Source organism: Oncorhynchus gorbuscha, linkage group LG11 (genome assembly GCF_021184085.1).
Source record: "Oncorhynchus gorbuscha isolate QuinsamMale2020 ecotype Even-year linkage group LG11, OgorEven_v1.0, whole genome shotgun sequence".
In the NCBI taxonomy this organism is placed as follows: Eukaryota; Metazoa; Chordata; class Actinopteri; order Salmoniformes; family Salmonidae; genus Oncorhynchus; species Oncorhynchus gorbuscha.
The window spans coordinates 21,116,890-21,143,594 of NC_060183.1; the positions used below are offsets into that span (position 1 = coordinate 21,116,890).

The 26,705-nt window shown below is 44.4% G+C and overlaps 1 protein-coding gene across 1 annotated transcript in view; it reads left to right on the forward strand.

Annotated features, from left to right (window-relative positions):
• The window catches only part of tbkbp1 (TBK1 binding protein 1), an 86,745-nt gene that overhangs the window by 38,985 nt on the left and 21,055 nt on the right, over positions 1-26,705 (forward strand). The window contains exons 2-5 of the mRNA XM_046368858.1: positions 1,174-1,417; positions 10,196-10,321; positions 13,514-13,618; positions 16,096-16,240. Of these exons, the coding sequence (XP_046224814.1) occupies positions 1,190-1,417; positions 10,196-10,321; positions 13,514-13,618; positions 16,096-16,240 (604 nt within the window). The 5' untranslated portion in view covers positions 1,174-1,189. The remainder of the gene's footprint in view (positions 1-1,173; positions 1,418-10,195; positions 10,322-13,513; positions 13,619-16,095; positions 16,241-26,705) is intronic.

Consider the following 26,705-nt stretch of genomic DNA (forward strand, 5'->3'; position numbering starts at 1 on the left):
GGCAGGCCAGGAAGTAACAGGTGGCACGAGACGTAGACTCTGGAACTGTCCAGAGAGGTCGGAAACCTGAGCGGCCAGGTTCTCCACGGCATGGCGAGCGGCAGACAATTCCTGCTCGTGTCTGCCGAGCATGGCTCCTTGGATCTCGACGGCAGTGTAACGAGCGTCTGAAGTCGCTGGGTCCATTCCTTGGTCGGTTCCTTCTGTCATGCAGGTGAAAGAGGACCCAAAAGCGACTTGGCGAAAACAGAGTCTTTAATCCAGTAAAGTAAATACAAACAAAAAACACAACTTTCACTCGAAATGACGAGGACAAACTGGAGACTCGATCTTGAACAGCAGGTGAACAGCAGGTTGCCTCGGGAAGGCACTTGAACCAGACAGACTCAGACACCTGCTCACCACGCAGCATCTGAGGAAAACACGACACGACAGGGCGATACACAAACACAGCACGGTGAAGTCTAGACAAGGAACCGACAGGACAGGAACGGAACACAAAGGAAGAAATAGGGACTCTAATCAGGGGAAAGGATCGGGAACAGGTGTGGGAAGACTAAATGATTGATTAGGGGAATAGGAACAGCTGGGAGCAGGAACGGAACGATAGAGAGAAGAGAGAGCGAGAGAGTGAGAGAGGGAGGGGGAGAGAGAGGGATAGAAAGAGGGAAAGAACCTAATAAGACCAGCAGAGGGAAACGAATAGAATGGGAAGCACAGGGACAAGACAAGATAATAAATGACAAAACATGACATTTACGCTCCTGCTACTCTGTTCATCATATATGCATAGGCACTTTAACGATACCTACATGTACATACTACCTCAATAAGCCTGACTAACAGGTGTCTGTATATAGCCTTGCTACTCTTTTTTCAAATGTCTTTTTAGTGTTGTTTTATTTCTTTACTCACCTACACACACACACACACACACACCTTTTTTTCCCACGCCATTGGTTAGAGCCTGTAAGTAAGCATTCCACTGTAAGGTTTGCACCTGTTGTATTCGGCGCACGTGACAAAAAAACTTTGATTTGATTTGTTAAAGCAGCAAAGGGGGGACCAACACCATTTCAATGCCCATGATTTTGGAACGACATGTTGGACGACCACATACTTTTGGTCATGTAGTGTATCTTCCTACTAATCATCTCTCTCCCCCTCTGGCAGGTTGAGGCTCTAAGCAATGGAGTCTCTATTCGGCGGTGAGCTTAGGCTGCTGGGAGGTGGCGAGGGCTTAAAAGAGGACGGCTGTGGCGACGTGGGCTGGTCCTCCTCACCCCTCCCTGAAGACATGTACTCCGCCTCCCACTTCACACTCATCACCGCCTACCAGGACATCAAGACACGGCTGGCGGGCCTGGAGAGAGAGAACAGCGGCATTAAGAGGAAGCTCAAGATCTACGAGATCAAGGTAGGCCTCAGAGCTGATAGGTTGACAGATGAGCTTTTCCTGATCCTGACCATGTGACATGACCAGGAAATAGTCCTAGCTCCAGTTAGGGGTCTGAGATATTTCTGGGAAAGAAAAACTCTTTGGCCCAAGCAAGTCTCTTCTTATTATTGGTGTCCTTTAGTAGTGGTTTCTTTGCACCAATTCGACCATGAAGGCCTGATTCATGCAGTCACCACTGAACATGTTGAGATGTGTCTGTTACCTGAACTCTGTGAAGCATTTATCCTGTGCAGCAGAATTAACTCTGGGTCTTCCTTTCCTGTGGCAGACCTCATGAGAACCAGTTTCATCATAGAGCTTGATGGTTTTTGCGAATGCACTTGAAGAAACTTTCAAAGTTCTTGACATTTTCCATATTGACTGACCTTCATGTCTTAAAGTAATGATGGACAGTCATTTCTCTTTGCTTATTTGAGCTGTTCTTGCCATAATATGGGCTTTATCTTTTACCAAATAGTGCTATCTTCTGTTTACCACCCCTACCTTGTCACAACACAACTGATTGGCTGAAACACATTAAGAATGAAAGAAATTCCACACATTTTTAACAAACTTTTAACAAGGCACACCTGTTAATTGAAATGCCTTCCAGGTGACTACCTCATGAAGCTGGTTGAGAGAATGCGAGGAGTGTGCAAAGCTGTCATCAAGGCAAATGGTGGCTACTTTTAAGAATCTCAAATACAAAGTATGTGTCTAAGCTTTTGACTGCTACTGTATATATTGTTACTGTGTAAATTGTTCAAAGTAGTCATTGAGCATAGTTTGAATGGTTTGTTAAACTTTTAAATCGATGGTTTTTGTTTTTAAACATGGAATTGCCCAGGAGTCTCACTTACTTACTGACGGCCTTGTGGTTAGAGTGTCCACCCTGATATTGGAAGGTTGAGAGTTTGATCCCCGGCCGAGTCATACCTGTCCAGGGGGTGTACTTGCACATCAAGCTGCCTCACGCTACAGAAAAAGGAGGCTGCTGCTCCTATGAGCTGTTCCAGGTCGCAGATGCCAAGTCTCGTGCAAGGCTACTCACTGACGAATCTAGCTTCCATATGCCCTGTGTTGATGACTACCACTGTTGCATGTTGCATGTGAGGGACGAGGTCTCAGTATCCCATCTGTGGTGGTATTGTGCTGAGTAAGGGATGTGTCACCCCCGCTCTCTACATGCATGGAGTAGCAGGAGAAGTAGTGTAGAGGAGCACAGCTGGTGCAGCAGATGAACAGTCTGAGCTGTCCCACCTGGCAGGGGGGACTCTAATGTGACCCTGTGGGACAACGCTGCAGGTGGGATGAAAGAGAGGAGAGAAAGCGGACAGGATGGAGAGAGAGGGGTGGAGGGAAGAGAGAGATGGGTGAAGAGCAAGGTACAGAGAGAAGGGCAAGAGAGAGAGAGAAATAAAGAGGAGAAGATAGTGAGCGGGAGGGTGGTGAAGAGAGTGCCCTCGGGGCTTGAGATTGCTATTTTTGTCTCTGTCCTGCCCCCCAGATGTATGTACCCTCAGTAACAGACTGTCCATTAGGAAAGCAGCTGGCACTCAAGGCTTTTGGCCTCCATAAGGTTGCAGTGCGGTTGAATGCCTATAAAGTCTTTATTAAAATAACAGTTTGTTCAGTTTTAATCACCCCAAAAAAGAATGCGTTGATTTGGTTAGTACTGAATTATTCTCTTGTGACAGATGAAATAGAATAGCAAGATTTGGTTCTGGATGCCGAGATTCCTGCTAAATACGATGTGCTGTGCCTGTTTAAATACATTACGTAGCTAGTCTGTGCTTTTTTTTGTGTTGATAATGCGATTGGCCTTTCCAAAATTGCACAAACGTGAGGAATTAGTTGGTCTGAATCTGAGAGTGCAGATGTGAAAATGTAAAAAAAAGAAATTATCCAATTTTAAGGCTGGCTTGAAGTAAGGTGGATGACAAGTAGAGAGTTTAGAGCAGTGGGGTCAGTTCAGCTAAACCTAGGGTATGGCAAAGTGGGGTGGGGGGGTCGATTTCCCCCAAGGCATTTTTAAGTTTCAGGCTCATTTACTGCATTTCGACACAATTGAAAAACTCACAAATTATATGGAGAACAGCAAAAACAAACAAAAATGACCCCAGATATGAATTATAACTGCAATATTTGGCTTAAAGGTCTGTGAAACTGAGTGTACAATGTGAACCACAACTGTCCTCCTCGTCATAAATTGACTCATTTACCTGTGTAATGGCGCATACAGTGCAACATTAAATATAAGCATAATCATTATTTGATCCACCTCTACGCAGACGACAACATTCTGTATACCTCTGGCCCTTCTGTATACCTCTGGCCCTGCTTTCCAAACGAGCTTCAACGTCATACAACACTCCTTCCGTGGCCTGCAACTGCTCTTAAATGCTAGTAAAACCAAATGCATGCTCTTCAACCGATCGCTGCCCGCACCTGCCAGCCCGACTAGCATCACCACTCTGGACGGTTCTGACTTAGAATATGTGGACAACTATAAATACCTAGGTGTCTGGCTAGACTGTAAACTCTCCTTCCAGACTCACATTAAGCATCTCCAATCCAAAATTAAATCTAGAATCGGCTTCCTACTTTGCAACAAAGCCTACTTCACTCATGCTGCCAAACATACCCTCGTAAAACTGACTATCCTACCGATCCTCGACTTCGGCAATGTAATTTACAAAATAGCCTACAACACACTACTCAGCAAATTGCATGCAGTCTATCACAGTGCCATTCAATTTGTCACCAAAGCCCCATATACTATCCACCACTGCGACCTGTATGCTCTTGTTGGCTGGTCCTCGCTACATATTCGTCGCCAAACCCACTGGCTCCAGGTCATCCCCAAACCCACTGGCTCCAGGTCATCCCCAAACCCACTGGGTCCAGGTCATCCCCAAACCCACTGACTCCAGGTCATCCCCAAACCCACCGGCTCCAGGTCATCCCCAAACCCACTGGCTCCAGGTCATCCCCAAACCCACTGGCTCCAGGTCATCCCCAAACCCACCGGCTCCAGGTCATCCCCAAACCCACCGGCTCTAGGTCATCCCCAAACCCACCGGCTCTAGGTCATCCCCAAACCCACTGGCTCTAGGTCATCCCCAAACCCACCGGCTCTAGGTCATCCCCAAACCCACCGGCTCTAGGTCATCCCCAAACCCACCGGCTCTAGGTCATCCCCAAACCCACCGGCTCTAGGTCATCCCCAAAAATCCCCAAACTGGCTCTAGGTCATCCCCAAACCCACCGGCTCTAGGTCATCCCCAAACCCACCACTGGTCATCCCCAAACCCAGGTCATCCCCAAACCCACCGGCTCTAGGGCTCTAGGTCATCCCCCAAACCCACCGGCTCTAGGTCATCCCCAAAACCGGCTCTAGGTCATCCCCAAACCCACCGGCTCAGGTCATCCCCAAACCCACCGGCTCTAGGTCATCCCCAAACCCACCGGCTCTAGGTCATCCCCAAACCCACCGGCTCTAGGTCATCCCCAAACCCACTGGCTCTAGGTCATCCCCAAACCCACTGGCTCCAGGTCATCCCCAAACCCACTGGCTCTAGGTCATCCCCAAACCCACCGGCTCCAGGTCATCCCCAAACCCACTGGCTCTAGGTCATCCCCAAACCCACTGGCTCTAGGTCATCCCCAAACCCACTGGCTCTAGGTCATCCCCAAACCCACTGGCTCCAGGTCATCCCCAAACCCACTGGCTCTAGGTCATCCCCAAACCCACTGGCTCCAGGTCATCCCCAAACCCACCGGCTCTAGGTCATCCCCAAACCCACCGGCTCTAGGTCATCCCCAAACCCACCGGCTCTAGGTCATCCCCAAACCCACCGGCTCTAGGTCATCCCCAAACCCACTGGCTCCAGGTCATCCCCATATAGTTTTTATTGACTTTTTTTTGCTCTTTTGCACACCATTTCTACTTGCACAAGTCTTTGCTAGGTAAAGTTCCTCCTTATCTCAGCTCACTGGTCACCATAGCAACACCCACCCATACTGTAGCACGCGCTCCAGCAGGTATATTTCACTGGTCACCCCCAAAGCCTGGAACAAAGTGCAAAAATCACTGAAGTTGGAGACTTATATCTCCCTCGCTAACTTTAAGCGTCAGCTGCCAGAGCAGCTTACCGATCACTGCAGCTGTACACAGCGCATCTGTAAATAGCCCACCCAACTACCTACCTCATCCCCATATTGTTTTTATTAACTTTTTTTTGCTCTTTTGCACACCAGTATTTCTACTTGCACATCATCATCTGCACATCTATAATTCCAGTGTAAATTGCTAAATTGTAATTACTTCGCCCCTATTGGAGTATTTATTGCCTTACCTTCTTACTTCATTTTCCCACACTATACAGATTTTTCTATTGTGTTATTGACTGTATATTTGTTTTTCCCATGTGTAACTCTGGGTTGTTGTTTGTGTCGCACTGCCTTGCTTTATCTTGGCCAGGTCGCAGTTGTGAATGAGAACTTGTTCTCAACTGGCCTACCTGGTTAAATAAAGGTGAAATAAAAGACTTTTTTTTTTAAAAACAAGGCCGACATCAATGTGAAAGTAACCGGAGTAAAAGAAACAGCTGACGTGAACTAGGCCAGATAAATCCTACACATGATTTGAAATGAAAGGCATACATCCAGGGGCGCAACTGTGGTTTTAGAAGTGTGTGTGGGGGGGGCTCGGGGGCGTCCGCATGGTCCTAAAGCACACAGTTGCCTCGTTTTGTATCACATTCTTATTATAGAACTGAGGGGGGGGGGACAAAAATACACCCCTGCTTACATCAAAGACTTAATTAAGTCTACAATCGACAGGGGCCCATGATGACAAACTCAACCAAATAGTGACAAAAATCACGAAATACAAAAGGAACATCTACACATGCCCTTTTAAAGTGTGTAGCGCCTTGGTAGCCTGCAGGTAGACATAGTGGAGCTCCGTGGCATGGAGCTGAAGGGACAGTTTAGTGGCCAGTATAGAATTATTTTGTTTATTGGCAATTCAAATGTATTTTAGCACAGTTAGGTATCATAACTAGCACACAGATCTTAAGAAATGGTAGGATCAATTGTAAATTGGCACTCCACATGAAAAGGTTGCCGACCCCCTGCTTTAGGCTTTATAAAGCCACCTTTGTGGAACGACACATACAGTGAAGGCTATTGTGAGAGTGTCATTGTCTCCTGGGCTTCCCACCAACGTTGTCTTGTGCGCTTCCCGTTCAGTTTTGCATTTGCCTGTCTGCATTATTCGCCAGGGAAGGGAAACCTTCCGTGAATATCGAAGCATTGTATCAACAAGGTAGCTCTGAGAATACTGAAGCATTGTATCAACAAGGTAGCTCTGAGAATACTGAAGAATTGTATCAACAAGGTAGCTCTGAGAATATTGAAACATTGTATCAACGAACTAGCCGGCTCAGAGAATATTGAAACATTTTGCATCAACAAATATTGATATTGCAACATAGTAGCCAATGAGGGGGCAGCTCACACATTTTCTTCCCCGGGCCAGCTTGTCTCTGTCTGATATTATTGTGTTGCCTAGGCAGTACTTGCACCATCTGGGTGCTTTTTTGATATTTAAAAAAAGCTCTACATCCACACTATAGCTAAATAACGTAGCGATGTTTAATTATGTTTTACCTGCAAAATTTATAAGAAAATCTCATTTAAATTGAGGAAGATGGACAAGCAAGACTGATAGAGGGAGAGGTGGAAATTCATTATACCAGTGGCAGGTAGTCTATAGGTAGGGATTAGGGCAGCCCAGTCATTCAAGATTGACCGAAATTGGATATCTATGCATGTTCTGATGTCGGAAATGCCTTCAAAACTTGCCACTGGGGGCAACACTGAGCACTATTACCATCAAGTAGGCTTGATGTACACTTTTGCAAGGGTGTTGTGGACAGGGGTGGTGGATGGGCGAATAGATCAGAAGGTTGTGTGTTCAATCCCAGTCGTGGACAGTGTTTTTATTTTTTACATTTTTAACCCTATCCCAAACCTTAACCCTTACTTTAACCATTCAGAATTCAGAATGAGTGCCTAAACTTAACTTAGAAATGTGACGTTTGGAGACATTTGGAGAAATGGAACGATACAGAGCAGCAGGAGCAAATTTGACGTTTGGGGAACATGGATGAACGTCTAATTCTGCAGTGAGACTGTGAAAACCTGTTGCCTTAGAGATGCAGGCAGAGGATGATGATGGAGTAGATCTACAGCAAAACGTTTTTTTAAATTAGCCCAACTAAGTAATAATTAATGATTTGCATGATCTCAATTATCATTCTGTCACTGCATGACAATGTACATTTGTTATAGCCTATGATTGTTATTGTCTTTGAAGCCAAAATGCGCTAAAGAACAAGTACATGAATACCAATACATGAAACCAAAATTGCACTAGCCTACTGGATGAATGAATATCCTTGTTGTTAGGTTAGATTACTCGTTGGTTATTACTGCATTGTCGGAACTAGAAGCACAAGCATTTCGCTACACTCGTATTAACATCTGCTAACCCCGTGTATGTGACAAATAAAATTTGATTTGAACATCCATTATGCCTATAGCTATCACAGCCTATATTTTAATGGTAATAAAATAGCTTTGTGTTTTGAATGGTCACTGAAAAAGAGGGTGTCCCCACCCCCCACCTCCCAATTCAGCCCCTAGCTATCAGATTGCAACAAGGCTTACAAGGCCAAGTTCAAATGCCGACATCAAATTCAAAGCAATCGGCTCACTGCCTAAATGGCTGACTCACAAGATAAACTGTCACCGTCTCTGCTCTTTGCTTTCTAAAAGTGAGAGAAAAGGATGCAGGCTGGCAGCTGCTCCTCAAGCAATGCTGCGCATGGTCCTAAAGCCAGTCAGTAAATACGCTAAACAGCCAGCCAATACATAAAACAGCCATTGCATTTTAATCGGGATTGGACTGATTTTTAGCCTACTTTACATTTATTGTCTTGAGCTAGGGTATGGTGACTGCCTTACCCTGCCATACCCAAATGACGCCCATGGTTTAGAGTGGCGTGTGCTTCACGGTGTGACGACTGTGTGGCCCTGGAGACTTCCTTCCAGAGCTCCAACACGCTCTGCTAATTCAGCCTGAGTAGAAAGAAGTGTTCGTCTAAATGGAAAATGTCTGTTTGTTCCTCACGTCAACATCACTGGATGATTTAGGTCCAAAAGAGAGATGAGCTGGAAGATGGAACCATCATTTGCTTTCTGGTTATATTATATAACTTGTGTTGTCCCTGTTTGGTTTGGTTTCCCCGGATGCTCAACTCACTCATGCTGTCCCTCTATGCTCTGTATTTCTCTGTATTTCTCTGTATTTCTCTGTATTTCTCTAACAATGTAAGGATCACCGCGTTGCAGGAGAACTTTCCTGCAGGAAATGTAAAATATGTTGTGTATTTGAGGTTTAAAAAGGCTTCTGAAGTTTGTAATTTTCCCTTTGATTTTCCCTTACAAAAAATAGTCCATTACTTATAATCCACATAATAATGCACATTTCCTGTTGTGCAGCATTACTTTCCAGCTGTAGCAAACTGGTTCAAATGAAGATCCTACATCAGTAAAGTCTAGCAAGATGTAATTACTATTTTACACAGGTACAGTACACACCTACTCATTCCAGGGTTTTATTTTCTACATTGTAGAATAATAGTGAAGACATCAAAACTATGAAATAACATATATGGATTCATGTAGTAACCAAAAAAGTGAAGTGTTAAACAAAATATATATTTTATATTTGAGATTCTTCAAAGTAGCCACCATTTGCCTTGATGACAGCTTTGCACACTCTTGGCATTCTCTCAACCAGCTTCATGAGGTAGTCACCTGGAATGTATTTCAATTAACAGGTGTGCCTTGTTAAAAGTTAATTTGTGGAATTTCTTTCCTAAATGCGTTTGAGCCAATCAGTTGTGTTGTGACAAGGTAGGGGTGGTAGCCCTATTTGGTAAAATATCAAGTCAATATTATGTCAAGAACAGCTCAAATAAGCAAAGAGAAACAACAGTCCATCATTACTTTAAGATATGAAGGTCAGTCCATTTTTAAAATGTCAAGGATTTTGAAAGTTTTAAAGTGCAGTCGCAAAAAACATCAAACGCTATGATGAAACTGGCTTTTATTGGGACCGTCATAGGAGAGGAAGACCCAGAGTTACCTCTGCTGCACAGGATAAGTTCATTAGAGATACCTGCATCTCAGATTGCAGCCTGCATTTATTTAATAAATGCTTCACAGAGTTCAAGTAACAGACACACCTCAACATCAACTGTTCAGAGGAGGCTGTGTGAATCAGGCCTTCATGGTCAAATTGCTGCAAAGAAACCACTACTAAAGGACACCAATAATAATAAGAGATTTGCTTGGGCCAAGAAACATGAGCAATAGACATTTTCCCTGTAGAAATCTGTCCTTTGGTCTGAGGACTCCAAATTTGAGATTTTTTGGTTCCAACCTACGTGTCTTTGTGAGACGCAGAGTAGGTGAACGGATGATCTCCGCATATGTGGTTCCCACTGTGAAGCATGGAGGAGGAGGTGTGACTGTGTGGGGGTGCTTTGCTGGTGACACTGTCAGTGATTTATTTATAATTCAAGGCACACTTAACCAGCATGGCTACCACAGCATAATTATCCCCCTTATTTCCCCTGTATGTATGTGTACATAATTCCATGATTCTCTCTCCCTTCCCAGTTCCCAATGATCAGTGAGTTTGGGGAGAACAGGAACTCCTACTGCAGCTTTGAGTCCAAGGAGAATGCCCTGCTGCAGTCAGAGAACGGCAACCTGCAACAGAGAGTCAACGCCCTCACTCACGAGGTGAGACACCTGGGGCTTAATTTAATTCCACCCACAATGCAGTATTTATGAAAGGCAGTTGCTGTCTTTTCTGTGGTCAAATCAAATAACAGGATGATTTTGCGAACTGTGAAAACTGAGATGCTTTTGGTTTTCAGAATAAGTGCGTTGGAGCAGGCTGTAGTTTGTACACAATGTAAACATAGCTAGAGCAGTGTTTCCTCTGGCCATAAAACAAAATAACTACTCTATTCTTCCCTGTAAAAAAATGGTATATCACTTTGTCTCTTGCTGAGAGGGAGGAAGGAGAGGCAAGAGAGGAGAGGTGAGAGGGAACAGTGTGGAGGGAGTATGCAAAGCTGTGAGAGAGTAAAAGATCGAGAGGGAGGAAGTGGTTTATGGGGAGCGAGTCAAAGCGTGCCCATGGAAGACACAAGGTCACAGCGCTTCAACACAGGCCTTTATAAAAGATTGAATGTGTCACGCCTCAGCGAGTATGCTCTATACACAGTCAAGGCACTTTTTGCATCCCCTGCTAACCTGAAACGGTGGCTTCCACCTAGTAAAATACGGGTGGACTTGTCTGGTCCATTTTCAGCTTATTGGGCCTGTCTAACTTGTTTTTTTGTTGCACAGAATTCGCATTATCTGGTTAATAATAGGGGCCTCAAAGAAAGAAATGGGCCAGTGTGTTAGAAATGCCAGGGCTGATTTCTGGTCCCAGTCCACCCCTGTAGGAAGACGACGGTTGCTATCCACAAAGCTATCCACTCATCTTAGTCACGATGTTGACAGCCTGGCTCACCTTGGCCGTGATTTCAGTGTGTTACCATAGACACGCTGCTGCTGAATAATTCTCTGCTCAAGCATCCAGTAATGTCATATCTCTCTTTGTCCTAGCTCCCTTTCTCTCTTTCCCTCTCTCTCTCTTTTTTCTGACTTTCCCTCACTCCTTCTTTCTCTCTGGACCTCTTCCTCTCTCTCTTTTTCTCTCTCTCTCTTTCTCTCTCTCTCTCTCTCTCTCTCTCTCTCTCTCTCTCTCTCTCTCTCTCTCTCTCTCTCTGTCTCCCCCGCTCTCTCTCTCTCTTTCTCATCAGATGCTTTCCCGCCCCCTCCTTTGTTTCCATCTTGATCTCTTTCATTTGTCTTCTTCCAAAGTCATCTATCCATTTGCCCACCATGTCTCCCACATACATTATCAGTAATGAGTTTCTATGACTTTGACAATCTAGTTATCAGACAGGGCCCGTGTTCACAAATGTTCACGAGTCTCAGAGTAGGAGTGCTGATATAGGATCATTTTCGCCTTTTAGATATTAATGAACAAGATTCTATGGCCTATCCTACTCCGAGAGGCTTTATGAATACGAGCCTTGATCTGTGGGTGTAAAAGTAACCAAGATACTATTGTTGCAAAGTCTTTTGTCTCAATGTTGAAAGTAATTGATGGAATGAGAATACATGTAAAGGCTGTCGAGACTGTCGGAGACACAGTAACCATGAATGGCTGGTGATGGCACACATCACTGACTACAGCTCAGCGTTCAACACCATAGTCCCCTCCAAGCTCATCACCAAGCTCGGAACCCTGAAGACTGAACACCTTCCTCTGCAACTGGATCCTGGACTTTCTGACAGGTGCCCCCAGGTGGTGAGGGTAGGTAACAACATATCTGCCATGCTGACCCTCAACATGGGGGCCCCTCAGGGGTGTATGCTTAATCCCCTCCTGTACTCCCTGTTCATCCACAACTGTGTGGCCATGCACAACTCTACCATCATTAAGTTTGCTGACAACACAGTGGTAGGCCTGATCACCAATGACAATGAGACAGCCTACAGGGAGGAGGTCTGAGACCTGGCAGTGTGGTGCGAGGACAACAACCTCTCCCTCAACGTCAGCAAGACAAAGGAGCTGAGCGTGGACTACAGGAAACAGAGGGGGAAGCTTCCACATCGACGGAGCTGTCGTGGAGTAGGTTGGAAAGATTTGGCATGGTCCCTCAGATCCTCAAAAAGTTGTACAGGTGCACCATTGAGAGCATATTGACTGGCTACATCACCGCTTGGTATGGCAACCGCCTTTGATCGCAAGGTGCTACAGAGGGTGGTGGGAATGGCCCAGTACATCACTGGGGCCTACTTCCCTGCCACCCAGAACCTCTATACCAGACAGTGTAAGAGGAAGGAAAATTGTCAAAGACCCCAGCGACCCATGCCACATACAATGGCGAACCCCCGCAAGGTTCGATTACGGCAAGCGGTACCGGAGCACCAAGTCTAGGAACAAAAGGCACCTGAACAGCTTCTACCCCCAAGCCATACAACTGCTGAACAGTTAATCAAATGGTTCCCCGGACTATGTCATTGACCTGTGCATAGAGTCACTGACTCTTAGACTGACTCTATGCACACTCACTCATACACACTACACTGACACTCCAACACACACACATGGATATTGATGCTACACACACCCATACACACACTTTCATGCTTCTGCTACTCTGTTTATTATCTATCCTGATTGCCTAGTCACTTTTACCCCTAAAGAAGTACTCAGCTACCTTATACCTCGTACCGGTACTCCTTGCATATAGCCTCGTTATTGTTAGTTGTTGTCTTACTATTTTATATTTGCTAATTTTCTTACTTTTTAACTCTGCATTTTTGGGAAAGGGCTAAAAAGTAAGCATTTCACAGTAAAGTCTACACCTGCTGAAATTCACCAAATGTGACAAATACATAATTGTTTTGTTGTTGACACTAACACGGTCTGAAGTTGTCCTGTATAAGGATCATTATGCAATATTTGTTCAGGCTTCAGACTGAGAGAAACCTTTAAAAAAAAATGTATCTGTTTTTTTCTAAGAAGTTTCAACAGTGACATGAATCAAAACAGGAACTTGTGGCTGGCCCTTCAGTCATATAATTCCTCATCTCTCTCTCCCTTTCTCTTTCTCTCTTACTCTCTCTCTCTTCTCCCTCCCCTCTCACCCCCTCCTCTCTCTCCCTCTCAAACCCCTCTCTCTCCCTTTCCCTCCCTCCCCCTCTCACCTCCCCCCCTCTCTCTCCCTCTCCCTCTCTCCCCCTCTCACCCCCCTCTCTCCCTCTCTCCCCCTCTCACCCCCCCCTCTCTCCCCCTCTCACCCCCCCTCTCTCCCTCTCTCCCCCTCTCACCCCCTCCCCCCTCTCCCTCCCTCTCTCCCCCAGGCCCAGAAGAGGAAGGAGCGTGAGGAGCAGCTGGAGGATGTGATTCAGGCCTATGAGAAAATCCACATGGAGAAGAGCAACCTCCAGAGAGACCTGGACAAGATGGTCAGATACCTCCATCCCATACCTTCATCTCTGCGTCCCTCCACCCTTCATCCAGCCATTTCCCATCCCTGCATCCCTCCTTCCTTCCTTCCTTCCTTCCATCCATCCACTTCTTCATCACTGCATCCCTCCATCCAGCCAATCCACGATATGTCCACAAATGTCCCAAAAATGCTTTTTGAACATCCATATAATGATATTAAATATTAATATTAAAACTTTTTTAAGTTGCAATGACGACAGGGGGTCTAGAGCCATGCCTAACCCCAAGCAGCTGTTCAGAGGCCCTATATCAGTAGAGGGTTTCTCATGATTAATTATGAGGCCATGCTTCTACCCCAGCCTGTGTGTTCTACCTGGTTACAAGCCAGATTTAAGCCCAATAAAGCAGAGATCCCCAACAATACTTTAGAAATTACTTCCCCAAAAATTATTTAAGAAAATTGTGTCTGAAATTGAAAAGCATCACTATGCACTCTCAGCATTTTGCATGTGTTCCAAAGGATATTAGATCACGTGTGTGAAAGAGGTTGATTGTAGAAACCACCTACCCTGAAACCATTTACAGTAAATGTGAGGTCCTATAGAATTACTTTATACTGGCTAAGATTTTAACTACACTACTGTTCAAAAGTTTGGGGTCACTTAGAAATGTCCTTGTTTTTTAAAGAAAATAACTTTTTTTTGTCCATTAAAATAACATCAAATGAATCAGAAATACAGTGTAGACATTATTAATTTTGTAAATGACTATTGTAGCTGGAAACGGCTGATTTTGAATGGAATATCTACATAGGTGTAGAGAGGTGTAATGAGTACGATGGGAGACTGGCAGCTTCATTAAATCGTACCCGCAAAACACCAGTCTCAACGTCAACAGTGAAGAGGCGACTCCGGGATGCTGGCCTTCCAGGCAGAGTTGCAAAGAAAAAGTAATATCTCAGACTGGCTAATAAAAATAAAAGATTAAAATTGGCAAAAGAACACAGACACTGTGTCAGGATTTGGGCAGGTTTGTTCCGTTTTTTGGTCACTAGATGCCCCCATTGTGCTTTTTGACCTTTTGTTTTCCCTTGATCCCCATTATTATTTGCACCTGTGCCTCGTTTCCCCTGATTGTATTTAAACCCTTAGTTTTCCTCAGTTCTTTGCTCTGTGTTTGTATGTTAGCACCCAGCCCTAGTATTCTGTGAACTCTTGTTGATCCCGGTGGACTCGCTTGTGGAATTCTGTTTTTTTGTTCTTGTTTATTTATTTTTGAGTATCTTTTGAGTCTTTTTATGCTATACCTACCACCTTGTGGATTTTCCTTTTTGTCTTGAAGAACCTTTGTTCTTGTGGAATTCCTTTTGAGGTTGTGGAGTTACATGTTTTCCTGAAGGACTTTTTACTTCATTAAATACACCGTCTCAAGTACTGCTGTGTCTGCCTCATCTTCTGGGTTCTGCCGACTATTCGTGGCTCAGTTGGTTAAGTGACTGTTTCTCACTCCGGAGACCCGGGTTTGTAACCGGTCCTGACACACTGGACAGAGGAACACTGGACAGAACTCTGCCTAGAAGGCCAGCATCCCGACGTCGCCTCTTCACCGTTGACGTTGAGCCTGGTGAGCCGGGTACTATTTAATGAAGCTGCCAGTGAGGACTTGTGAGGTTTCTGTTTCTCAAACTAGACACTCTAATGTACTTGTCCTCTTGCTCAGTTGTGCACTGGGACCTCCCACTCTTTTTTTTCTGGTTAGAGCCAGTAGGCTCTGTACTGTGAAGGGAGTAGTGCACAGCATTGTACGAGATTCTCAGTTTCTTGGCAATTTCTCGCATGGAATAGCCTTGATTTCTTATAACAAGAATAGACTGACGAGTTTTAGAAGAAAGTTATTTGGTTCTGGACATTTTGAGCCAGTAATCGAACCTACATATGCTGATGCTCCAAATACTCAACTAGTCTAAAGGCCAGTTTTTTTATTGCTTCTTTAATCAGAACAACAGTTTTCAGCTCTGCTAACATAATTGCAAAAGGGTTTTCTAATGATCAATTAGTCTTTTAAAATTATAAACTTGGATTAGCTAACACAACGTGCCATTGGAACACAGGGGTGATTGTTGCTGATAATGGGCCTGTGTATGCCTATGTAGATATTCCCCAAAAATCTGCCGTTTCCTACAATAACCATTTACAACAATAACAATGTCTACGCTGTATTTCTTATTAATTTGATGTTATTTTAATGGACAAGAAATGTGCCTTTCTTTCAAAAACAAGGACATTTCTAAGTGACCCCAAACGTTTGAATGGTAGTGTATGTTATACCTGCCATTATGTATACCATATATCAAACTCTAACCAGGACACTAACAAGCATTTGGTCTTGCACCCAACTTTCCACTAGTCTGATTCCAGATCTGTATGCGCCTTACCCAACTTCTCCGAATATCATTGTCAAAGCCATATGTTTGTGTTTCTGTATCTGATCCTAGACCAGCCTAGTGGAGAACCACGTAGAGCGAATCCTAGGTCTGGAGTCTGCTCTGAGACAGAGGGACAACTCGCTACAGAAGTTCAACACCCAGCTACACAGCAAGGACATCCAATACCTGCAGCTGCACAGCCCAGACAATCACAGTGAGTCTCTATTAAGGTGGCACAAGCCTTGAAACTCTTCTCACATACAATTGTCTGCCGACGCGTGCAGGATTGGATTAGTATTTTCATTTCAATACACTTTAGTCCAGGATCTGATTTAAAATATGATTAGTCAATGTACTCATAAAAATACAAAATAAAAATTGGCAGCTTTACTGCCTCCAGAGCCAAATTCAAATGGGATGGACCCCAATCCTGTTTGTTCCAGTAGTTGGGTTTCTCTGTCTTCCTTTTCCTATTCCTAGCATATCTTGCTGTGTTGACCGGGGTGTTTTTTTTATGACCTGTGGTCCTCAACTAACTGGTTAAGTAAAGGTTAAATACATTCCTCTAAGGACCACTCGCGCCCATCTTCTTTGGGATAATGGCATTCACAACAATTATATGTGCATTCTGCCACCTAATGTGCGGGTGTATAATAAAGATCCCCCAAAATGAAACAATGTGGGGGGTGTACAATCAAAATAAAGATCCCCAAAAAAATGAAACAATGTCAGGGGAAATTTGTAAAAAAAATCAAAAAATACAATCTTTAAATATATATTATATACTTAGGCTAAAGTGTTTAAAATTATGGCTAGGGGCAGTATTATTTGGATGAAAACAGAGTAAACTGCCTGCTACTCAGTCCCATTTCTAAAACATATTATTGTATATTTTTGGAGTTTCTAAAACTGTTTGAATGATGTCTGTGAGTATAACAGAACTCATATGGCATGCAAAATCCTGAGAAAAAAAATCCAACCAGGAAGTGGGAAATCTGAGGTTAGTTGTTTTTTCAACTCATTCTTTATTGAAGATACAGTGGGATATTGGTCATTTTGTACTTCCTAAGGCTTCCACTAGATGTCAACAGTCTTTAGAACCTTGTTTGATGCTTCTACTGTGAAGTGGGGCCGAAGGAGAGGGAATGAGTCAGAGGTCTGCCAGAATGCCTTAAGCTCGTGACGCTCGTTCACGTGACAGCAAGCTCTGTTCCATCGCAATTCTACAGACAAAGGAATTCTCCGGTTAGAACATTATTGAAGATTTATGTTAAAAACATCCTAAAGATAGATTCTATACATCTTTTGACATGTTTCTACGGACTGTAACAACTTTTTGACATTTTGTCTGCTCCTAGTGAACGCGCTTCGTGAGTTTGGATTTGTTTACAAAACGCGCAAACAACAGTAGCTATTTGGACATAAATTATGGACATTTTCGAACAAAACAAACATTTATTGTGGAACTGGGATTCTTGGGAGTGCATTCTGATGCATCAAAGGTAAGTTAATATTTATAATGTTATTTCTGACTTCTGTTGACTGCACAATATGGCGGATATGTTTTTGGCTTGTTTGGTCTCTGAGCTCCGTACTCAGATTATTGCATGGTTTGCTTTTTCCCGTAAAGCTTTTTTGAAATCTGACACAGCGGTTGCATTAAGGAGAAGTGTATCTAAAGTTCCATGTATAACACTTGTATTTTCATCAACATCTATTAGTAAATTGGTGTGGCTCTCTGCAAAATCACCGGATGTTTTTGGAACTACTGAACAACGCGCCAATGTATACTGAGATTTTTTTATATAAATATGAACTTTATCGAACAAAAAATACATGTATTGTGTAACATGAAGTCCTATGAGTGTCATCTGAAGATCATTAAAGGCTAGTGATTAATTCTATCTCTATTTCTGATTTTTGTGACTCCTTTCTTTGGCTTGAAAATGGCTGTGTTTTTCTGTGACTTGGCTCTGACCTAACATAATCGTTTGTGGTGCTTTCGCTGTAAAGCCTATTTGAAATCGGACACTGTCATGGGATTAACAAGAAGTGTATCATTAAAATGGCGTGAAATACTTCTATGTTTGAGGAATTTTAATTATGGTATTTCTGTTGTTTTTAATTTGGCGCCCTGCACTTTCACTGGCTGTTGTCATATCGATACCATTAGTGGGATCTCAGCCCTGAGAAGATTAAACACTGTTTCCCATGCTTGTTCAATGAACCATGAACAATTAATGAGCATGCACCTGTGGAACGGTCATTAAGACACTAACAGCTTACAGACGGTAGGCAATTAAGGTGACAGTTATGAAAACCAAGACAGGCCTTTCTACTGACTCTGAAAAACATCTGTGTGAATGTGCCAAAGGCATGCTGCAAGGAGGCATAAGGACTGCAGATGTGGCCAGGGCAATAAATTGCAATGTACTGTGAGACACCTAAGACAGCGCTACAGGGAGACAGGACGGATAGCTGATCGTCCTTGCAGTGGCAGACCACATGTAACAACACCTGCACAGTATCGGTACATCCAAACTTCACACCTGCGGAACAGGTACAGGATGGCAGTAACAACTGCCCAAGTTACACCAGGACCGCACAATCCCTCCATCAGTGATCAGACTGTCCGCAATAGGCTGAGAGAGGCTGGACTGAGGGCTTGTAGGCCTGTTGTAGCAGGTCCTGACCAGAGATCACCGGCAACAACGTTGCCTATGGGCACAAACCCAACGCTGTTCGCTGTACCAGACAGGACTGACAAAAAGTTATCTTCACTGATGAGTCGCGGTTTTGTCTCAACAGGGGTGATGGTCGGATTCACGTTTATCGTCGACGGAATGAGCGTTACACCAAGGCCTGTACTCTGGAGCGGGATTGATTTGGAGGTGGTGGGTCCGTCATGGTCTGCGTCGGTGTGACCCTCCAGAATGACAATGCCGCCAACCATACTGCTCGTTCTGTGCGTGATTTCCTGGAAGACAGGAATGTCAGTGTTTTGCCATGGCCAGCAAAGAGCCCGGATCTCAATCCCATTGAGCACATCTGGGACCTGTTGAATCGGAGGGTGAGATCTAGGGCCATTCCTCTCAGAAATGTCCAGGAACTTGCAGGTGCCTTGGTGGAAGAGGGGGGTAACATCTCACAGCAAGAACTGGCAAATCTGGTGCTGTCCATGAGGAGGAGATGCACTGCATTACTTAATGCAGCTGGTGGCCACACCAGATACTGACTGTTACTTTTGATTTTGACCCCCCCTTTGTTCAGGGGCACATTATTCAATTTCTGTTAGTCACATGTCTGTGGAACTTGTTCAGTTTATGTCTCAGTTGTTGAATCTTGTGTAAATATTTGTATGAACATATATTAAGTTCGCTGAAAATAAACTCAGTTGACAGTGAGAGGACATTTATTTTATTGCTGAGTTTATATACAGTGCCAGTCACAAGTTTGGACACAACTACTCATTCAGGGTTTTTCCTTATTTGTAGTATTTTCTACATTGTAGAATAATAGTGAAGACATCAACTATTAAATAACACATATGGAATCATGTAGTAACCAAAAAAGTGTTAAACAAATCTAAATATATTTGATATTCTTCAAAGTAACCACCCTTTGCACACTCTTGGCATTCTCTCAACCAGCTTCACGAGGAATGCTTTTCCAACTGTCTTGAATGAGTTCCCACATTTCCCTATCCCATCTGGAGGAATATCTATGTAAGGAATATCTATTTAATAATGCTGTTCATTGACTACAGCTCAGCATTCAACACCATAGTACCCTTCACGCTCATTATTAAGCTTGAGATCCTGGGTCTCAACTACGCCCTGTGCAATTGGGTCCTGACTTTCTGACTGGCCGCCCCCAGGTGGTGAAGGTAGGAAACAACATCTCCACTTCGCTGATCCTCAACACTGAGGCCCCAAAAGGGTGCTGCTCAGCCCCCTCCTGTACTCCCTGTTCAGCCATCACTGCGTGGCCATCAACTCAATCATCAAGTTTTCAGACACCACAACAGTAGTGGGCTTGATTACCAACAACTACGAGACAGCCTCTGAGGGCACTCAGAGTTTGGTGTCAGGAAAACAACCTCTCACTCAACGTCAACAAAACAAAGGAGATGATTGTGGACTTCAGGAAACAGCAAAGGTGAGCACCCCCCTATCCACATCGCCGGAACAGCAGTGGAGAAGGTGAAATGTTTTAAGTTCCTCTGCGTACACATCACAGACAAACTGAAATGGTCCACCCACACAGACAGTGTGGTGAAGAAGACACAGCAGCGCCACTTCAACCTCAGGAGGCTGAAGAAATGTGGCTTGTCACATAAAAGCCTCACAAACTTATACAGATGCACAATTGAGAGCATCCTGTTAGGCTGTATCACGGCAACTGCACAGGCCTCAACTGCATGGCTCTCCAGAGGATGGTGCGGTGTGCACAACACATCACCGGGGACAAACTACCTGCCCTCCAGGACACCCACAGCACCCGATGTCACAGGAACGCCTAAACGATCATCAAGGACAACAACCACCCGAGCCACTGCCTGTTCACCCTGCTATCATCCAGAAGGCGAGGTCAGTACAGGTGCATCAAAGCTGGGACCGAGAGACTGAAAAACAGCTTCTATCTCAAGGCCATCAGACTGCTAAACAGCAATCAGTAACTCAGAGAGGCTGCTGCCTACATTCAGACTCCAATCATTGGATACTTTAATAAATGGATCACTAGTCACTTTAAATAATGCCACTTTAATAATGTTTACCCCTCTTACATTGCTCATCTCATATGTTTATACTGTATTTTATACCATCTACTGCATCTTGCCTATGCTGCTCGGGAATCGCTCATCCATATATTTATATGTACATATTCTTATTCTATCCCTTTAGATTTGTGTGTATTAGGTAGTTGTTTTGGAATTGTTAGATTATTTGTTAGACATTACTGCACTGTCGGATCTAGAAGAATTTCGCTACACTACGCTACAAATTAACATCTGCTAACCATGTGTATGTGACCAATAAGATTTGATTTTACATATGCTGAACACTTGTTGGCTGCTTTTCCTTCACTCTGCGGTCCAACTCCTCCCAAACCATCTCAATTGGATTGAGGTTGGGTGATTGTGGAGGCCAGGTCATCTGATGCAGCACTCCATCAAATCAAATCAAATGTATTTATATAGCCCTTCGTACATCAGCTGATATCTCAAAGTGCTGTACAGAAACCCAGCCTAAAACCCCAAACAGCAAGCAATGCAGGTGTAGAAGCACGGTGGCTAGGAAAAACTCCCTAGAAAGGCCAAAACCTTGGAAGAAACCTAGAGAGGAACCAGGCTATGAGGGGTGTCCAGTCCTCTTTTGACTGTGCCGGGTGGAGATTATAACAGAACATGGCCAAGATGTTCAAATGTTCATAAGTGACCAGCATGGTCAAATAATAATAATCACAGGCAGAACAGTTGAAACTGGAGCAGCAGCATGGCCAGGTGGACTGGGGACAGCAAGGAGTCATCATGCCAGGTAGTCCTGAGGCATGGTCCTAAGGCTCAGATTCTCAGAGAGAAAGAGAGAATTAGCGATAGCATACTTAAATTCACACAGGACACCGGATAAGATGGGAGAAGTACTCCAGATATAACAAACTGACCCTAGCCCCCCGACACATAAACTACTGCAGCATAAATACTGGAGGCTGAGACAGGAGGGGTCAGGAGACACTGTGCCCCCATCCAATGATACCCCCGGACAGGGCTAAACAGGAAAGATATAACCCCACCCACCTTGCCAAAGCACAGCCCCCACACCACTAGAGGGATATCTTCAACCACCAACTTACCATCCTGAGACAAGGCCGAGTATAGCCCACAAAGATCTCCGCCACGGCACAACCCATATCACTCTCCTTCTTGGTCAAATAGCCCTTACACAGCCTGGAGGTGTGTTTTGGGTCATTGTCTTGTTGAAAAAAAAATGATAGTCCCACTAAGCACAAACCAGATGAGATGGCATATTGCTGCAGAGTGCTGTGGTAGTCGTGCTGGTTAAGTGTGTCTTGAATTCTAAATTAATCACTGACAGTGCCACCAGCAAAGCACCTCCACACCATCACACCACCTCCTCCATGCTTCACAGTAGGAACCACAAATGCGGAGATAATCCGTTCACCTACTCTGCGTCTCACAAAGACACGGCGGTTGGAACCTAAAAATATCAAATTTGTACTCATCAGATCAAAATAACATATTTCCACTGGTCTAATGTCCATTGCTCGTGTTTCTTGACCCAAGCAAGTCTCTTCTTATTGGTGTCCTTAAGTAGTGGTTTCTTTGCAGCAATTTGACCATGAAGGCCAGATTCACACAGTCTCCTCTGAACAGTTGATGTTGAGACATGTCTGTTACTTGAACTCTGTGAAGCATTTATTTGGGCTGCAACCTGAGGTGCAGTTAACTCTAATGAACGTATCCTGTGCAGCAGAGGTAACTCTGGGTCTTCCATTCCTGTGGCTTTCCTCATTAGAGCCAGTTTCAGCATAGCTCTTGATGGTTTTTGAGACTGAACTTGGATAAACTTTCAAAGTTCTTGAAATTTCCCAAATTGACTAACCATGTCTTAAAGTAATGGACTGTCATTTGTCTTTGCTTATTTGAGCTGTTCTTGCCATAATATGGACTTGGTCTTTTACCAAATAGTGCTATCTTCTGTTTACCACCCCTACCTTGTCACAACACAACTGATTGGCTGAAACACATTAAGAATGAAAGAAATTCCACATATTTTTGACAAACTTTTAACAAGGCACACCTGTTAATTGAAATGCCTTCCAGGTGACTACCTCATGAAGCTGGTTGAGAGAATGCCTAGAGTGTACAAAGCTGTCATCAAGGCAAATGGTGGCTACTTTGAAGAATATATCAAAAATAAAAAATACATGTACAAACACTTTTTGGGTTACTACATGATTTCATATGTGTTATTTCTGTAACGGTTTTCATGTGGTGAAGGAGAGTCGGACCAAACTGCAGCGTGTAGATTGCGATCCATGTTTAATAAACAACGTAGACACGAAAAAACACAAACACTACAAAACATAACGAAAACCGAAACAGCCTATACTTTGCGTAAACTAACACAGACCAAGGACATCAGGACACTAAGGACAATCACCCACAACACAACCAAAGAATATGGCTGCCTAAATATGGTTCCCAATCAGAGACAACGATAAACACCTGCCTCTATTTGAGAACCACTTCAGACAGCCATAGACTTACCGAGAACACCCCACTAAGCTACAATCCCACTACATACACACCACATACAAAAACCCATGTCACACCCTGGCCTGACCAAATAAATGAAGATAAACACAAAATATTTCGACCAGGGTGTGACAATTTCATCGTTTTGATGTCTTTACTTTTTTATTCTACAATGTAGAAAATAGTCAAAAATAAAGAAAACCCCTTAAATAGTAGTTTTGTCTGAACTTTTGACTGGTACTGTGTCTATATAATCTAAGTCAGCCTGCTTTTCTAACAACATTCTAATCAGGTCTCTACTCAGGCTCAGAAGGATCCTGTGAGGGCGGGACATTTTCTGGCGACAGTAGTCCAAGCAGTGCTTCTGCTGTGAAGCGTCGGAGGCCCAAACACATGTTGGCTGCAGATACTGTTTATCTGCTTATCAGATACTGTTTATCAGCCTCTTGGACTTCTTGTACAGTACAGTTAATAACAGTGGTTATAAATGCTACAAAATCCACCTTCATTACTATAAGTGTCACTTGATTGACGTATAACATTTGCAACTGCTTGCGGTCCGTCCACAGCCATATCTTCTTCAGCGCTGTGGCCTCTTTCCCCTCCAACTCTCTTCACCACCTGTAGGGGATTTGCTGTACAGCCCTGATCCTTGACACCTCAAACCTCTTTCACCCCCCCAGGGCACTCTGGGAAATTCCGAAATATGATCCCCACCACATTTGCAACATTTCACATTCACAGACTTCTCAATAACATATTCTTTCCATCTGCAAACACTTGGCACGTGGGCAAACACTTGGCACGTGGGCAAACTTTTTACACTTCTTGCATTGCATCGGGTTTTTCACGAACGCTCTCACGTGGTATCTTATATATCCCATCTTTACATAGGTTGGTAGATACTCTTCATCAAACATCAATAATACAGATCAACTTTGCCCTCTTTTCCCCATTTTTCATACAGGTCAAGCGGCGTGCATCTATGGCAACTGTCGGATGCATGGTGCTCTTGACAGAAATGTTCTTTCTTGCCTTGCATTGGTATAGTGTGAGTGTTGTCTTGTTATTCTTCAGCACTGTTGTGGAGTTAAACGTCTGTGTAGGTGCCTTATTTTGTGCAGAGGGAGAGAGCTCCCGTCTCACTTTGTTCATTGTGCCGACTAAGCTTGTTTTATTTGCAAGCAACTTGTTCGCCATTGACAGTGAAGTGAAGAAATTGTCCATGTTGACATTTTTCCTTTTGCCAACGTAAGGTCCCTCAAGCCTCATCACCACATTCTCCGATACCTGCTGTCTGATGTGGATCTTTTCCAAAACGGCGTCCGTTCCTCTCTCCTATCTCACCGTTTCATTTGGTGGTGGCACTGGGCTCCTGCTCAGTGCACACCGTTCAGGCGTTTTACCACTCAGGGCTTGGAGGTTAAGGTTCGGGCTAAGGCTCAGAACCAGAGGAATAATCATTGGAGTTGTCGTGATTCATTTCTTCCTCGCCATCTGAGTCGTTTTCATTCAGAACTCATAGCAGCGCTAACGGAGCATGTGCATCCATTCGTCTTGGTCTTCTTGCCACTGTAAATTACACACACTCTCACTGTGTACTCCAAGTAAAACCCGAGTAGACTAATTGGGTGGACTGATATAGGGTACATAACATTTTGAGATTATAATTAGAATATACCAATAAAATAGTGGCCCGCCCTGTTCCTCATTCGCAATAGGTAATTACATAATTAGGCATTGTCCACTTCCCCTTGCTCATTAACTCACCCATTCACCCCCTTTCCACCCATCATAGTTTGCTTAATTTATTGTTGTTATATGTGTGAAATTACTTTCGGTATAGTTTAAGTTCAGTTTTGAGGAAATTATCGGAGTGATTATCAACTGGCCACTGCACCTTCAAATGTCTGTAGAATGAGCAGAGTGGGCCCTACTGCTGTAGAATGAGCAGAGCGGGCCCTACTGTCTGTAAAATGAGCGGAGCGGGCCCTAATGTCAGGAGAATGAGCGGCGCAGGCCCTACTGTCTGTAGAATGAGCGGAGCGGGCCCTACTGTCTGTAGAATGAGCGGAGCGGGCCCTACTGTCTGTAGAATGAGCGGAGCGGGCCCTACTGTCTGTAGAATGAGCGGAGCGGGCCCTACTGTCTGTAGAATGAGCGGAGCGGGCCCTACTGTCTGTAGAATGAGCGGAGCGGGCCCTACTGTCTGTAGAATGAGCGGAGCGGGCCCTACTGTCTGTAGAATGAGCGGAGCGGGCCTGTCTGTAGAATACTGTCTGGAGAATGAGCGGAGCGGGCCCTACTGTCTGTAGAATGAGCGGAGCGGGCCCTACTGTCTGGAGAATGAGCGGAGCGGGCCCTACTGTCTGGAGAATGAGCGGAGCGGGCCCTACTGTCTGTAGAATGAGCGGAGCTGGCCCTACTGTCTGTAGAATGAGCGGAGCTGGCCCTACTGTCGGGAGAATGAGCGGAGCTGGCCCTACTGTCGGGAGAATGAGCGGAGCTGGCCCTACTGTCGGGAGAATGAGCGGAGCGGGCCCTACTGTCGGGAGAATGAGCGGAGCGGGCCCTACTGTCGGGAGAATGAGCGGAGCGGGCCCTACTGTCGGGAGAATGAGCGGAGCGGGCCCTACTGTCGGGAGAATGAGCGGAGCGGGCCCTACTGTCGGGAGAATGAGGGGTAACAGGGGAAAACCATTCAAATAATGACATGCTCTCCTTAAACTTGTAACATCTCCAGTTCTGTTTGTGATATTAAGATTCTAACAACGGCAGTGTGTTATATAGACTTATTTAGGAAGAGAACGGAGGGGGGCTTGACTTTAAAAATGACACAGTAATTAAATAAATTCATCAGAAGTTAATAAGTTAATGAGCGTTAACTACTCCTGAATTTTCCCCCCCTAAGTAATACACTATTAATGTCCAACGGGCGGCCAGAGATGACACCTTTTACCAGTGCCCTGCTCTGAAAATCAAAGCTGTCCACTGCATGCATCGATCATTTTGCGAGCCACAATGCGCGCTCCTTTTGCTCTTTAGATATACACGATATCAACACCATATCGCTTACTTTGACGGAATCCACTTTTCTCAACGCCTTCTTCACCATCCTCGTGACTTCAAAAAGGCTTCCCAAATGAACATCCTTATCCAAAGAAATGCACTCCAACACGCAACGATTCATCAGACTCGTTATCCACAACCTCTTTTCCCTTTTTATTCCATTCTTGGACTTCACTGTTGTCCACTTATCCTTCTCACTAACTGTACTCAATGCGCTCTCAGCTTCGAACAACACTTCTGCTACCGCCATCTCAACCTCTCTCCACTGTCTGCTGGCAAGCTACCTCCCGCTCTCACGAGACTCATGTCAACCAAAATTGATTTGGGGAAA